General features: G+C 46.1%; 1 protein-coding gene across 2 annotated transcripts in view; it reads right to left on the reverse strand.

The window, feature by feature from the left end:
- The window catches only part of LOC137300128 (poly(U)-binding-splicing factor PUF60), an 84630-nt gene that overhangs the window by 51949 nt on the left and 18024 nt on the right, over positions 1–14657 (reverse strand). For both annotated transcript variants that reach the window (XM_067969225.1, XM_067969220.1), the window contains exons 2-3: positions 13552–13638; positions 6368–6457 (exon numbers count right to left, since the gene is read on the reverse strand). In XM_067969225.1, the coding sequence (XP_067825326.1) occupies positions 6368–6457; positions 13552–13638 (177 nt within the window). The remainder of the gene's footprint in view (positions 1–6367; positions 6458–13551; positions 13639–14657) is intronic.

Raw genomic sequence — 14657 nt, forward strand, 5'->3', positions numbered from 1 at the left:
GGTTCTTCAGTAGCTTGGCAGGCTGAAAGTGACAATAAAAGGGCTTCCGTATTGAAAAGTTTTCACTATGGGACATCTTGGCTTTTTTTTTTCACGTGTTTGTTGGCGTTTTATTTCTGGTTTTATTTTATAATTATGCCCACTAACCCCTCCCCTCCCCCAATTTTTAATCTACCCTCAAAAGAACAGGGACAGGGCAAATTTACTTAAAATTTTAAATTAACAGGAACCCTGATGTACGCGCACACAGTTTCAAGTAAGCTCATTTTCAAAAAAAAAGGAACCCAGACTCTAATCAGAGACAGACTCATCAGGTTTGATATTACTGAGGTGACAAATAAAGAGAGGATGTGTGCGGACAAACAGTCGGACGGGTGAAGATTTCAAGCAGGCAATCAGAGAGAAAGCACCCAGAACCCAGTACTTCAACTGTCAAAGCAGCAAAACTACTGGGGATCACAGGGCCATCAAAGAAACAGAAGAGAAAATGAATGGATGGCGCATTGCGATTCAAAGTTCTAACCAGCCAACTGGGACACGAAGACTTCTGCCAAAAGCCCAACACCAGAGATGAACCCCAAAGTCATCACCAAGATTTTAGAAAGTTAAGACACAGGCACAGGGCCATCGCCATGACGCACGGCCTGCAATTTAACGCAGTTGGACGTGAGAACAGTCTGTGCATCAACCCTGCAGCCTACACAATAACCCTCCTTAACTACCAGTGTGACACACTGCTTACAGTCCTGTAGATATCTCTAAAGCAAACTCCTTCACGATGCTACCCAATCTCCGGCATCCTCCAGCACGTTTAATCACCAGCTTCCGTGGCAGGTGGGGGCACCGTGCAACTGAATCACTTACCAACGAGTACCTGGAACAAGGCATTGTAAACCATAGCACAGCCCGCTCAGTACCGCAATCTTAATTTTACACGCCAATGTAAGTTAACAATCCCAATAATTAGCTTTGGAGTTTATCCCGGCCGGGTACATTTCAGCACAGAGCGGGGAAGTTATCCTGGCCGGGTACATTTCAGCACAGAGCGGGGAAGTTATCCCGGCCGGGTACATTTCAGCACAGAGCGGGGAAGTTATCCCGGCCGGGTACATTTCAGCACAGAGCGGGGAAGTTATCCCGGCCGGGTACATTTCAGCACAGAGCGGGGAAGTTATCCTGGCCGGGTACATTTCAGCACAGAGCGGGGAAGTTATCCCGGCCGGGTACATTTCAGCACAGAGCGGGGAAGTTATCCCGGCCGGGTACATTTCAGCACAGAGCGGGGAAGTTATCCCGGCCGGGTACATTTCAGCACAGAGCGGGGAAGTTATCCCGGCCGGGTACATTTCAGCACAGAGCGGGGAAGTTATCCCGGCCGGGTACATTTCAGCACAGAGCGGGGAAGTTATCCCGGCCAGGTACATTTCAGCACAGAGCGGGGAAGTTATCCCGGCCGGGTACATTTCAGCACAGAGCGGGGAAGTTATCCCGGCCGGGTACATTTCAGCACAGAGTGGGGAAGTTACACAGAGCCCCAGTCACCCCACAGGGCCAGTCGTACTCCACCCAGTCTGCGCACTCTATTGGTGACTAATCAAGTTAAAGCACCTCCGAACTGGACCCGTTGAATCTATCACACTGCTGATGTCGCTGTTCAGAGTACACCCCAATCTGCCTCTCAGAATGCCACTCAACACATGGCACCGACTGAGGGCATCAACAACTCAGAATCGTTGGCTATCGTCCCTTCAACACCGAGGAGTTTGCTTTAGCAACATCTATAGCACTGCGCACAATCTGCTTTAGCACACACCCTCTCAGTAATGTTCTTAGTGTCAACAAAATACCGCACTGCCACTACCCCCTGCAACAACTTCACCTGGCAGCAGCTTGAGTCACATCAGCTGGCAGCAGACAGACAAGCAGTCTCAGCACCGACAAGCCCAGTCGTCTACTCACAAAGGGGAGTCTCTGTACTGCCAGCTGAAGGTGCTGCAGAAAGAGCTGAGGAACGGCCATTGCATTGAGGTGACATGTTGACAGGTGCCACAGATGAGAAGCGCAGACAGACCCCAGCAAAGTGAACCCAGCATCTGATGAGTGGAAGTCTCTCAATAAAATTCAAGTTTAAAAAAAACTGGTAAGAAGTCTGTGGAGTTACTGAGGTGATAAATTATTGCTCATGGATGAACAGACAGATGAACAGCAGCAAAGAGGAGGTAGGGGGAAGGGTGGGGGGTGGGGGTGGGGGGGGAAAAGAAAAAAAAAATAACGTTCTCCCAAGTCAGAAACTGGGCAGGGACTTGCTGAATACTCAGTAACTGTGCCAGGATTTGATGTAAGCCAATCTTTCCCTTATTTGGTCTCTGGTGGGAAAGGCTGTCATGGTGAAGAACCTTGTGGAGCTCACTGCATTAGCCAAACGCCCAACTCATTCCACCCTCAGCAGCAATACTGTTACAAGGATTCAGTACCCTATGCTTCACTCCCCTGTAACATTTGCTATTAGAATATACTAAAAAATATTCAGGAACTGTGATGCAATTGTGAATTACTTTTTAGACAAATACAGAAATGGAGAAGAGGTGAGACCATGAATATGTATAGACGTGGATATAAGCAATTTTCAGTGTGAAATATCAACACAAATTATTCGAGTATCTATGTTTTGAGAAGGGGTTCCTGATATTACACATTTTCTAATAACCACACCAGTTTTGAAAATTGTTCAGTGTCCTTATTTGAACCAGACACTATCATTGTTAGGACAAGTGTTTTTATTCCTAAAAAGAAAAATAATCCAAGCCTAGGATCAGAATACAGGGGTGGAAAATTTTATGACCTCCAAAGAAAGGACAGTTGGAGTTGCAGAGTAAACTGAAATACTGAATGTCCTGCCACTAGAGGGGAGCTCTTACACTTTCAATGAAGTTACTAGAAATGTCTCAGAGCTCACTGAGGACCTCTGGTTACAGAAACCCAACACTTCAACAGACAAACCCAGATAAAATGCCCGAGGACACTAATGTTTCGACAACAGATCCAGAACTATTGCAGTAAAAATGTTCCACCCCCGAAATCAGAATTTGAACAAATGGTCAGATCTGTAACAGTGCACACACAAGCAAAAATATCACACTTGCATGAATATACTTCAGTGCAATAAAGGTGCAAATAAACTAACTCCACTGCATTATGCTCTCTTTGCTAGACACAACAGCCCTCTTAGTGATGGAGAGGCCTATTATAGAGAGCTGCTTCTGGAATAAGGGAGCCTAACAGAATATGAGGAATTACTGTACATCGAGCACTACGGGGAAAATGTATAGAGGCTTCAAAAGCAGCGAAAACACAAACCAAAAAAGAATAAACTTCATTCCAGGCACAGGGGTACTATTACAGAAAAACCAAGCAGACTGCAACAGCCTCTAATAAGAGGACCTCTGTGGGCCCTTCAGCAGTCTACTCATTGCAATACTCCATTAGGAAAAGGCCACACCTGGAAATTCCTCCCAACGGAACAATCATGAGGCCAGGTTATGCTAAAAAGCAAACCATCCTCAACATAGAAAGGAGTCTCACTAAATCCTCATCAAATGGAAACTAAATTATTTTGGAGGGAGAAAAAAAGGGTCAGTTTACAGAGGAGCAGTGACTGTGTTACACAGGTAACCCATTTCAGGCACTGACTGCAGAGGGGCACTGACTGCAGAGGGGCACTGACTGCAGAGGGGCACTGACTGCAGAGGGGCACTGACTGCAGAGGGGCACTGACTGCAGAGGGGCACTGACTGCAGAGGGGCACTGACTGCAGAGGGGCACTGACTGCAGAGGGGCACTGACTGCAGAACAGAGGTGCCCCTGTCACCCACTGACTGGAGAGAGGAATTGCCGCAGTGCTACAGAGAATCCGAACTCGCCCACTGACGACGAACAGGTATCCCATTCACGGTGCTAAACGCAAAAGGAATTTCAGTGCAACATAACCAGCCCCAGTCACTGACTGTACAGGGGACAGACAGTGTTACACATAGGACCCCAGTCACTGACTGTACAGGGGACAGACAATATTACACACAGGACCAAAGTCACGGACTGTAATGGGGACAGACACTGTTATACATGGTCCCAGTCACTGACTGTAATGGTGACAGTGTTACACACACAGGGTCCCAGTCACTGACTGTAGGGGGGACAGACACTGTTATACACAGAGCGCCAGTCACTGTCTGCAGAGGGACAGACAATGTTACACAGAGGGCCCCAGTCACTGACTGTACAGGGGACAAAATTACACACAGTGCCCCAGTCACTGACTGCAAAGGGGACAGACAATGTTACACACAGGGCCCCAGTCACTGACTGTACAGGGGGCAATGTTACACACAGGGCCCCAGTCACTGACTGTACAGGGGGCAATGTTACACACAGGGCCCCAGTCACTGACTGTACAGGGGGCAATGTTACACACAGGGCCCCAGTCACTGACTGTACAGGGGGCAATGTTACACACAGGGCCCCAGTCACTGACTGTACAGGGGGCAATGTTACACACAGGGCCCCAGTCACTGACTGTACAGGGGGCAATGTTACACACAGGGCCCCAGTCACTGACTGTACAGGGGGCAATGTTACACACAGGGCCCCAGTCACTGACTGTACAGGGGACAGGCAATGTTACACACAGGGCCCCAGTCACTGACTGTACAGGGGGCAATGTTACACACAGGGCCCCAGTCACTGACTGTACAGGGGGCAATGTTACACACAGGGCCCCAGTCACTGACTGTACAGGGGGCAATGTTACACACAGGGCCCCAGTCACTGACTGTACAGGGGGCAATGTTACACACAGGGCCCCAGTCATTGACTGTACAGGGGGCAATGTTACACACAGGGCCCCAGTCACTGACTGTACAGGGGGCAATGTTACACACAGGGCCCCAGTCACTGACTGTACAGGGGGCAATGTTACACACAGGGCCCCAGTCACTGACTGTACAGGGGGCAATGTTACACACAGGGCCCCAGTCACTGACTGTACAGGGGGCAATGTTACACACAGGGCCCCAGTCACTGACTGTACAGGGGGCAATGTTACACACAGGGCCCCAGTCATTGACTGTACAGGGGGCAATGTTACACACAGGGCCCCAGTCACTGACTGTACAGGGGGCAATGTTACACACAGGGCCCCAGTCACTGACTGTACAGGGGGCAATGTTACACACAGGGCCCCAGTCACTGACTGTACAGGGGGCAATGTTACACACAGGGCCCCAGTCACTGACTGTACAGGGGACAGGCAATGTTACACACAGGGCCCCAGTCACTGACTGTACAGGGGGCAATGTTACACACAGGGCCCCAGTCACTGACTGTACAGGGGGCAATGTTACACACAGGGCCCCAGTCACTGACTGTACAGGGGGCAATGTTACACACAGGGCCCCAGTCACTGACTGTACAGGGAGCAATGTTACACACAGGGCCCCAGTCACTGACTGTACAGGGGACAGTGTTACACACAGGCCCCCAGTCATTGACAGTACAGGGGACAGACAATGTTACACACAGGGCCCCAGTCACTGACTGTACAGGGGACAGTGTTACACACAGGGCCCCAGTCACTGACTGTACAGGGGACAAACAGTGTTACACACAGGGCCGCGGTCACTGACTGTACAGGGGACAGACAATGTTACACACAGGGCCCCAGTCACTGACTGTAGAGGGGACAGTGCTACATGCACAGCCACTAATTCCAGCTGCTGACTGACTGTAGAGGGATACTGACACAGTGCTACACAAACAGCTCCACTGCTCCTTATCCCCTAGATTGTTACAAAGAGGTGCTGCTGTATCACTCCTAATTGAACAAAATACGATGAGTTAAATCATTCTGAAATCGGTCTCCATTACTTACTCCTAGCTAATGAAAGTCATCAAACACACATAAACTGGACACTGCACTGACTGCAATGCTGAATATCTGCCCCCGTCGTCAGACCAGGGTCCACTTGTTCATAGGCTAGTTCCACATAGTGCGTCCCACACAACTGCACCTTAATGGTGGCAATCGGGAACTACACAACAGTGCATGAGCCAGTGCCTGAACTTCAGAATGCTATTTTCCAGGCAAGTCAGCACAAAGATGTTGAGCCTCAGAGAGAGCAGCTTAATAACAAATTGGGCAACTGCCTGCGTTTCGGGTGAGCAGGGACTCCCACCTCAGCCAGATGCCTCCAGCACTTGGTCAGTAGCCACACCTTTACAAATAAACATGGCCTGACTGCAGAGGCAGATATGCAGCACAGTACCAGTGTGAACAGGAAAAGAAGGACTGCAGGCCCCAAGTAGGACTCACCTGCAGGTTGGTGAGTTGCTGCTGCTGGTGAGCAATCGTTTGCTTCACTAAAACACTCTTAATGCTTTGTTCCATTGCATACTTCTTAGCCTGGAAGAGAATAGAAATGCAAAGTGAAAAGATCAAGCTTTGTCAGAACGATTGCACAGGTGCAGGATAATGTGGTTCCATTGTTGTTAGATAGGTGGATGATGGAAAAGGGAATAAAGGCACCTGAGAACAGGGTAGATACATGGGATTAGAACTGGTATGGAGGATAAACATCAACACGGACTGGTGAGGCTAAACGGCCTGGTTCTGTGTTGCAATGTGTATAATTCTATGAGGAAATTGTATCTCAAAGGGGGCCCTTGAGTGGTTTCCTCCATCAGTGGGTGCAGGAGGCTTTGCCTTGGCCCAAATACCCCCACATACCTTACAACAGAGGCCAAAAATACAGTCCCTACCACTTACAGTGGGCAGGTTTGTGTGACCAGGAGGTGGTGGGAATGTCAGTGCACGGCAGGACCATGCTATCGTCTGACACTGATCATGGTCAGGTCCATTGAAACCTGTTGGTATTTTGGAAATTTTTTAAAACTGAGTGCATCAATTTTTAGTTTATGCTTTGTTGCTACTGACTGTTACAATGCTGTGTGTGATCCTTTAATTTATTCTCGCCATTGCAGAAGTGTGTTTTCTGGTGAAGGTTTTAAACAGTCTAATTAATGTATTAATTACTACTCCGAGTGAAGGCACAGGAAGTGTTACGTGAAAGGGGTTCTGAAGTTCAGGGCTGAAGTGCGTACCAGTCCTGGTCAGTTTCACCACTACAGCAGGTAAACGTTTGTGAGCAGAAATCGCAGGAGTTCTAGAGGTTACAGGGGTGACTGAAGGCAGCCTGAAAGGACTTTAAAAGAGGTGTGAACAGCTGCTTGAACTGCCCAAAATAGTCGTCCACTTAATACGGTTTAAGCGGTGCCCTTGTAATTGACACATATGGTAATGAAAAATGATCGGCGCCATCCCGATCCGGGATAAATGGGGACGGTGAAGTGTTGGGGACTGTACCCTGTATCCTTGCTCGCTGTACTCCCCCACCCAGTGGCCAGAACTTCATGTCCTATGCAAGATATGGCCTGATCAGAGCATTAAACTGCTTCATCAACTATTGATTTGGTAACAGCCCATTACATAAGAACATAAGAAATTGGAGCAGGAGTAGGCCAATCGGCCCCTCGAGCCTACGGGTTGGTTATTGCTGCTCTGCAATGATTGGACACAGTGTTGAGCCTAGTGACTCCCAGATCTTTTTCAGCACCTCCCCATATCTAACTGATATTGAATCTCACTCATTTTCTCTTCCAGTTTGTAACAACTTGCATTCAGCCTCGCTGGCAAGTATAGTGTATACTGAGGAAGACCAAAAAATTACAATATAACATTAATAAACTTGCAGATTGGGCAAGTGACTGGCAAATGAATTTCAATATAGAGAAGTGTGAGGTGTCATAGAGTCATAGAGTTATACAACACGGATAGAGGCCCTTCGGCCCATCGTGTCCGCGCCGGCCATCAGCCCTGTCTACTCTAATCCCATATTCCAGCATTTGGTCCGTAGCCTTGTATGCTATGGCATTTCAAGTGCTCATCCAAATGCTTCTTGAATGTTGAGGGTTCCTGCCTCCACAACCCTTTCAGGCAGTGAGTTCCAGACTCCAACCACCCTCTGGGTGAAAAAGTTCTTTCTCAAATCCCCTCTAAACCTCCCGCCTTTTACCTTGAATCTATGTCCCCTTGTTATAGAACCCTCAACGAAGGGAAAAAGCTCCTTAGTATCCATCCTATCTGTGCCCCTCATAATTTTGTACACCTCAATCATGTCCCCCCTCAGCCTCCTCTGCTCCAAGGAAAACAAACCCAATCTTCCCAGTCTCTCTTCATAGCTGAAGCGCTCCAGCCCTGGTAACATCCTGGTGAATCTCCTCTGCACCCTCTCCAAAGCGATCACATCCTTCCTGTAGTGTGGCGACCAGAACTGCACACAGTACTCCAGCTGTGGCCTAACCAGTGTTTTATACAGCTCCATCATAACCTCCTTGCTCTTATATTCTATGCCTCGGCTAATAAAGGCAAGTATCCCATATGCCTTCTTTACCACCTTATCTACCTGTTCCGCCGCCTTCAGGGATCTGTGAACTTGCACACCAAGATCCCTCTGACCCTCTGTCTTGCCTAGGGTCCTCCCATTCATTGTGTATTCCCTTGCCTTGTTAGTCCCTCCAAAGTGCATTACCTCGCACTTTTCCGGGTTAAATTCCATTTGCCACTGTTCCGCCCATCTGACCAACCCATCTATATCGTCCTGCAGACTGAGGCTATCCTCTTCGCTATTTACCACCCTACCAATTTTTGTATCATCAGCGAACTTACTGATCATACATTTTACATTCATATCCAAGTCATTAATGTAGACCACAAACAGCAAGGGACCCAGTGGTACCCCACTGGCCACAGGCTTCCAGTCACAAAAACAACCTTCGACCATCACCCTCTGCCTTCTGCCACTAAGCCAGGTGGTGCATTCTGGTAGGAAAAATAAGTGGGCCACATACTGCTTGGATAATAAGAGTCTAAATGGGGTAGATGAGCAGAGAATGTGGGGGTGCAGACACACCAATCACTAAAAGTAGCGACACAGGATGATTAGGCCATAAAAAAGCAAACCAAGCACAGGGGTTTCATTTCTAGAGGGATAGAACTGGAAAGCAGAGAAGTTATGTTAAACTTGTGTCGAAACCTTGGTTAGACCATATTTACACTATTGTACACAGTTCTGGTCTCTATATTATAAAAAGGATATAGGGACACTGGAGGCTTGTAACACAGAAAATGCAGTCATCATAGGGGACTTCAATCTGCATATAGACTGGGCGAAACAAATTGGCAAAGGTAGTTTGGAGGATGAGCTCATGGAATATATTCGAGACGGTTTCCTAGAGCAAGACATCATGGAACCAACGAACAGGCTATTTTAGATCTTGTATTATGTAATGAGACAGGGTTAATTAGTAATCGCGTAGTAAAAGAACCTTTTGGGGAAGAGTGATCATAACATGATGAATTTCACATTGAGTTTGAAAGTAACGTACTCAAGTCAGAAACTAGAGTCTTAAATTAAATAAAGCCAATTACATAGATGAGGGGCAAGTTGTTAAAGGTAGATTGGGGAATTAAATTAAAGGGTATGATGGTTGAAAAGCAATGGCAAACATTTAAATGAATATTTCAAAATTCTTAACAAGAATACAATCTATTGAGAAATAAAAACTCCATGGGAAAAGTGACCCACCCGTGGCTAACTAAAGAAGTTAAGGAGAGTATTAGATTGAAAGAAGAGGCCTACAATGTTGCCAAGAAGAGTAATAAGCCTAGGGATTGGGAGAGTTTTAGAAACCAACAAAAGACGACCAAAAAATTGATAAAAAGGGAGAAAATATAGGAACAGGAGTAGGCCATTCAGCCCCTCGTGCCTGCTCCGCCATTTGATAAGATCATGGCTGATCTGTGATCTAACTCCATATACCTGCCTTTGGCCCATATCCCTTAATACCTCTGGTTGCCAAAAAGCTATCTATCTCAGATTTAAATTTAGCAATTGAGCTAGTATCAATTGCCGTTTGCGGAAGAGAGTTCCAAACTTCTACCACCCTTTGTGTGTAGAAATGTTTTCTAATCTCACTCCTGAAAGGTCTGGCTCTAATTTTTAGACTGTGCCCCCTACTCCTAGAATCCCCAACCAACGGAAATAGTTTCTCTCTATCCACCCTATCCGTTCCCCTTAATATCTTATAAACTTCGATCAGATCACCCCATAACCTTCGAAACTCTAGAGAATACAAACCCAATTTATGTAATCTCTCCTCGTAACTTAACCCTTGAAGTCCGGGTATCATTCTAGTAGACCTACGCTGCACTCCCTCCAAGGTCAATATGTCCTTCCGAAGGTGCGGTGCCCAGAACTGCTCACGGTACTCCAGGTGCGGTCTAACCAGGGTTTTGTATAGCTGCAGCATAATTTCTGCCCCCATGTACTCTAGTCCTCCAGATATAAAGGCCAGCATTCCATTAGCCTTATTGATTATATTGATTAGAATATGAAAATAAACTAGCAAGAAATATAAAAACGGATTGTAAGAGCTTCTACAAGTACGTAAAAAGGAAAAGAGTAGCAAAAGTAAACGTTGGTCCCTTAGAGGCTGAGACAGGAGAAATTATAATGGGGATTCAGGAAACGGCAGAGACGTTAAACAAGTATTTTGTATCTGTAGAAGACACAAAAAACATACCAAAAATAGTGGGGAACGAAGGGGTAAATGAGAGTGAGGACTTAAAACAATTAATATCACTAGAGAAAAAGTACTGGGCAAACTAATGGGACTAAAAGCCAACAAATCCCTTGGACCTGATGGCCTACATCCAAGGGTTCTAAAAAGAAGGGGCTGCAGAGATAGTGGATGCATTGGTTACTATCTTCCAAAATTCTCGATTCTGGAACGGTCTCAATAGACTGGAAGGTAGCAAATGTAATCCCGCTATTCAAGAAAGGAGGGAGAGAGAAAACAGGGAACTACAGGCCAGTTAGCCTGACATCAGTCATTGGAAAAATGCTGGAATACATTATTAAGGAAGTGGTAACTGGGTACTTAGAAAATCATATGATTAGGCAGAGTCAACATGGTTTTATGAAAGGGAAATCATGTTTGACAAATGACAAGGATGTAACTAGCAGGGCAGATAAAGGGGAATCAGTGGATATAGTATATTTGGATTTTCAAAAGGCATTCGATAAGGTGCCACATAAAAGGTTGTTACACAAGGTAAGGGCTCATGGAGTTGGGGGTAATATATTAGTATGGATAGAGGATTGGATAACGGACAGAAAAGAGAATAGGGATAAACGGGTCACTCTCAGGTTGGCAGACTGTAACTAGTGGGGTACCGCAAGGATCAGTACTTGGGCTAATCTATATTAATGACTTAGGTGAAGGGACTGAGTGTAATGTATCCAAGTTTGTTGACAATACAAAGCTAGGTGGGAAAGTAAGCAGTGAGGAGGACACAAAGAATCTGCAAAGGGATATAGGCAGATTAAGTGAGTGGGCAAGAAGGTGGCAGATGGGAGTATAATGTGGGGAAGTGTGAGGTTATTCATTTTGGTAGGAAGAATAGAGAAACAGAATATATTGCAAATGGCAAGAAACTATTAATTGTTGGTGTTCAGAGAGACTTGGGTGTCCTCAAACAAGAAACACAAAAAGTTAGTGTGCAGGTACAGCAAGCAATTAGGAAAGCAAATGGCATTTTGGCCTTTATTGCAAGGGGGTTGGAGTATAAGAGCAAGAAAGTCTTACTACAGTTGTACAGGGCTTTGGTGAGACCTCACCTCGAGTACTGCGTACAGTTTTGGTCTCCTTATCGAAGGAAGGATATACTTGCCTTGGAGGCAGTACAATGAAGGTTCACTAGATTAATTCCTGGGATGAGAGGTTAGAGTTTAGAAGAATTAGATGTGATCTCATTGAAAGATATGAGATTATGAGGGGGCTTGACAGGGTAGATGCTGAGAGATTGTTTTCCCTGGCTGGAGAATCTAGAACTCGGGGGCAGTCGCAGGTTGAGGAGGCGGCTATTCAAGACTGAGATGAGGGAATTTCTTCACTCAGGGGGTTGTGAATCTTTGGAATTCTCTACCCCAGAGGGCTGTGGATGCGGAATCATTGAATATATTCAAGGCTGAGATGGACAGATTTTTGGGCTCTAAGGGAAACATGGGATACGGGGATCAGGCGGGAAAGTGGAGTTGAGGTCGAAGATCAGTCATGATCTGATTGAACGGCGGAGCAGGCACGAGGGGCCGTGTGGCCTACTCCTGCTCCTATTTCTTATGGAGAAGGCGGAAAGAATATTTACAAGGATGATTCCAGAACTGAGAGGTTATAATTATTAGGAAAGGCTGAACAGGCTGGGGCTCTCTTCTCTAGAAGAGAAGACTGAGCGGTGACCTGAAAGAGGTCTTTAGGATTATTATTTTTTAAAATTCGTTCACGGGATGTGGGTGTCTCTGGCAAGGCCGGCATTTATTGCCCATCCCTAATTGCCCTTGAGAAGGTGGTGGTGAGCCGCCTTCTTGAACCGCTGCAGTCCATGTGGTGAAGGTTCTCCCCACAGTGCTGTTAGGAAGGGAATTCCAGGATTTTGACCCAGCGACAATGAAGGAACGAAGATAAATTTCCAAGTCAGGATGGTGTGTGACTAAGTAGGCCATTCAGCCCCTCGTGCCTGCTCTGCCATTTGATAAGATCATGGCTGATCAGTGATCTAACTCCATATACCTTCCTTTGGCCCATATCCCTTAATACCTTTGGTTGCCAAAAAGCTATCTATCTCAGATTTAAATTTAGCAATTGAGCTAGTATCAATTGCCGTCTGCGGAAGAGAGTTCCAAACTTCTACCACCCTTTGTGTGTAGAAATGTTTTCTAATCTCGCTCCTTAATGGTCTGGCTCTAATTTTTAAGACTGTGCCCCCTACTCCTAAAATCCCCAACCAACAGAAATAGTTTCTCTCTATCCACCCTATCTGTTCCCCTTAATATCTTATAAACTTCGATCAGATCACCCCTTAACCTTCGAAACTCTAGAGAATACAACCCCAATTTGTGTAATCTCTCCTCGTAACTTAACCCTTGAAGTCCGGGTATCATTCTAGGCTTTGGGAAGTCAGGAGGTGAGTCACTCGTCGCAGAATACCCAGCCTCTGACTTGCTCTTGTAGCCACAGTATTTATATGGCTGGTCCAGTTAAGTTTCTGGTCAATGGTGACCCCCAGGATGTTGATGGTGGGGGATTCGGCGATGGTAATGCCATTGAATGTCATGGGGAAGTGGTTAGGCTCTCTATTGCTGGAGATGGTCATTGCCTGGCATGAATGTTACCTGCCACTTGATGATGACTAGGAATAGAAAGATATGCTGATAGGGTGAGAGGAAGAGTGGTGGGAAGAGGCTCGTCTGGAGATAAACACCAGCATAGAACTGTTGGGCTGAATGGCCTGTTTCTGTGCTGTAAATTCTATGCAATTCTACATGATCTGTTTTGAATTTCATCCATCGTCAATCTGCCCAATTTCAGATCTTGCCTCACCTTCTGCAGCGCCTCCTGCTGCTCAGGGTTAAGAGATGGCAGGCCAAGCTTCGACTGCCCATTCTCCAGCTTCATAATGTCTCCACCCTGAAACAAAACAAACAGATTTAAGCTCACCGTGGGATCAGACTCTCCAGTTTCAGTGGAAGGTGTTCCATCAAATAAATAATGTGTGTGGCTATTAATAAATCACGCATGTACATATCTGTCTTTACATAATCTGAAACTCACCGACTGTATTACCAAATTTATAATTTGTAATAAAACCAGACATTAGAAACACACATCATTCTGCAGAAATGCCCCAAAACAGGACTGATTTCCCTTTTCAGATGCTGCCAGCATAATCTGAGTTTGTTTCAGATTTCCAGTTGATTTTTATCGACACAATTTATACTAACTTGTACACGAATCCAAATGTATCCAACTTTCCTTCCACTGAATTTTCTCACCTCAAACCTGATTCCATTGAAACTAAATTTCTTCCATCGAACTAGCGAATAAAGGTACACTTGCATTTCTAAAGCACCTTTCATGACTTTAGGACGCCCCAAAGCGCTTCACAGCCAATCAAATACTTTTCATAGAATCACAGAATGGTTACAGCACAAAAGGCGGCCATTCGGTCCGTGTCAGCCCTCTGCAAGAGCAATCCAGCTAGTCCCACTCCCCATCCGAACCCCGTAGCCCTGCAAATTCTTTGCTTTCAAGTACTTATCCAGTTCCCTTTTGAAGGCCATGATTGAATCTGCCTCCACCACCCTCTCGGGCAGTGCATTCCAGATCCTAACCACTCGCTGCGTAAAAAAGTTTTCCTCACTTCACCTTTGGATCTTTTGCCAATCACCTTAAATCTGTGCCCTCTGGTTCTCGACACTTCTGCTGATGGGAACAGTTTCTCTCTATCTACTCTGTCTAGACCCTTCATGATTTTGAATACCTTTATCAAATCTCCTCTCAAACTTCTCTGTTCCAAGAACAATCCCAGCTTCTCCAGTCTATCCATGTAACTGAAGTCCCTCATCCCTGGAATCATTCTAGTAAATCTCTTCTGCACCCTCTCTAAGGCCTTCACATCCATCCTAAAATGCAGTTCCCAGAACTGG

This window comes from Heptranchias perlo, chromosome 2 (genome assembly GCF_035084215.1).
Source record: "Heptranchias perlo isolate sHepPer1 chromosome 2, sHepPer1.hap1, whole genome shotgun sequence".
Taxonomy (NCBI): domain Eukaryota; kingdom Metazoa; phylum Chordata; class Chondrichthyes; order Hexanchiformes; family Hexanchidae; genus Heptranchias; species Heptranchias perlo.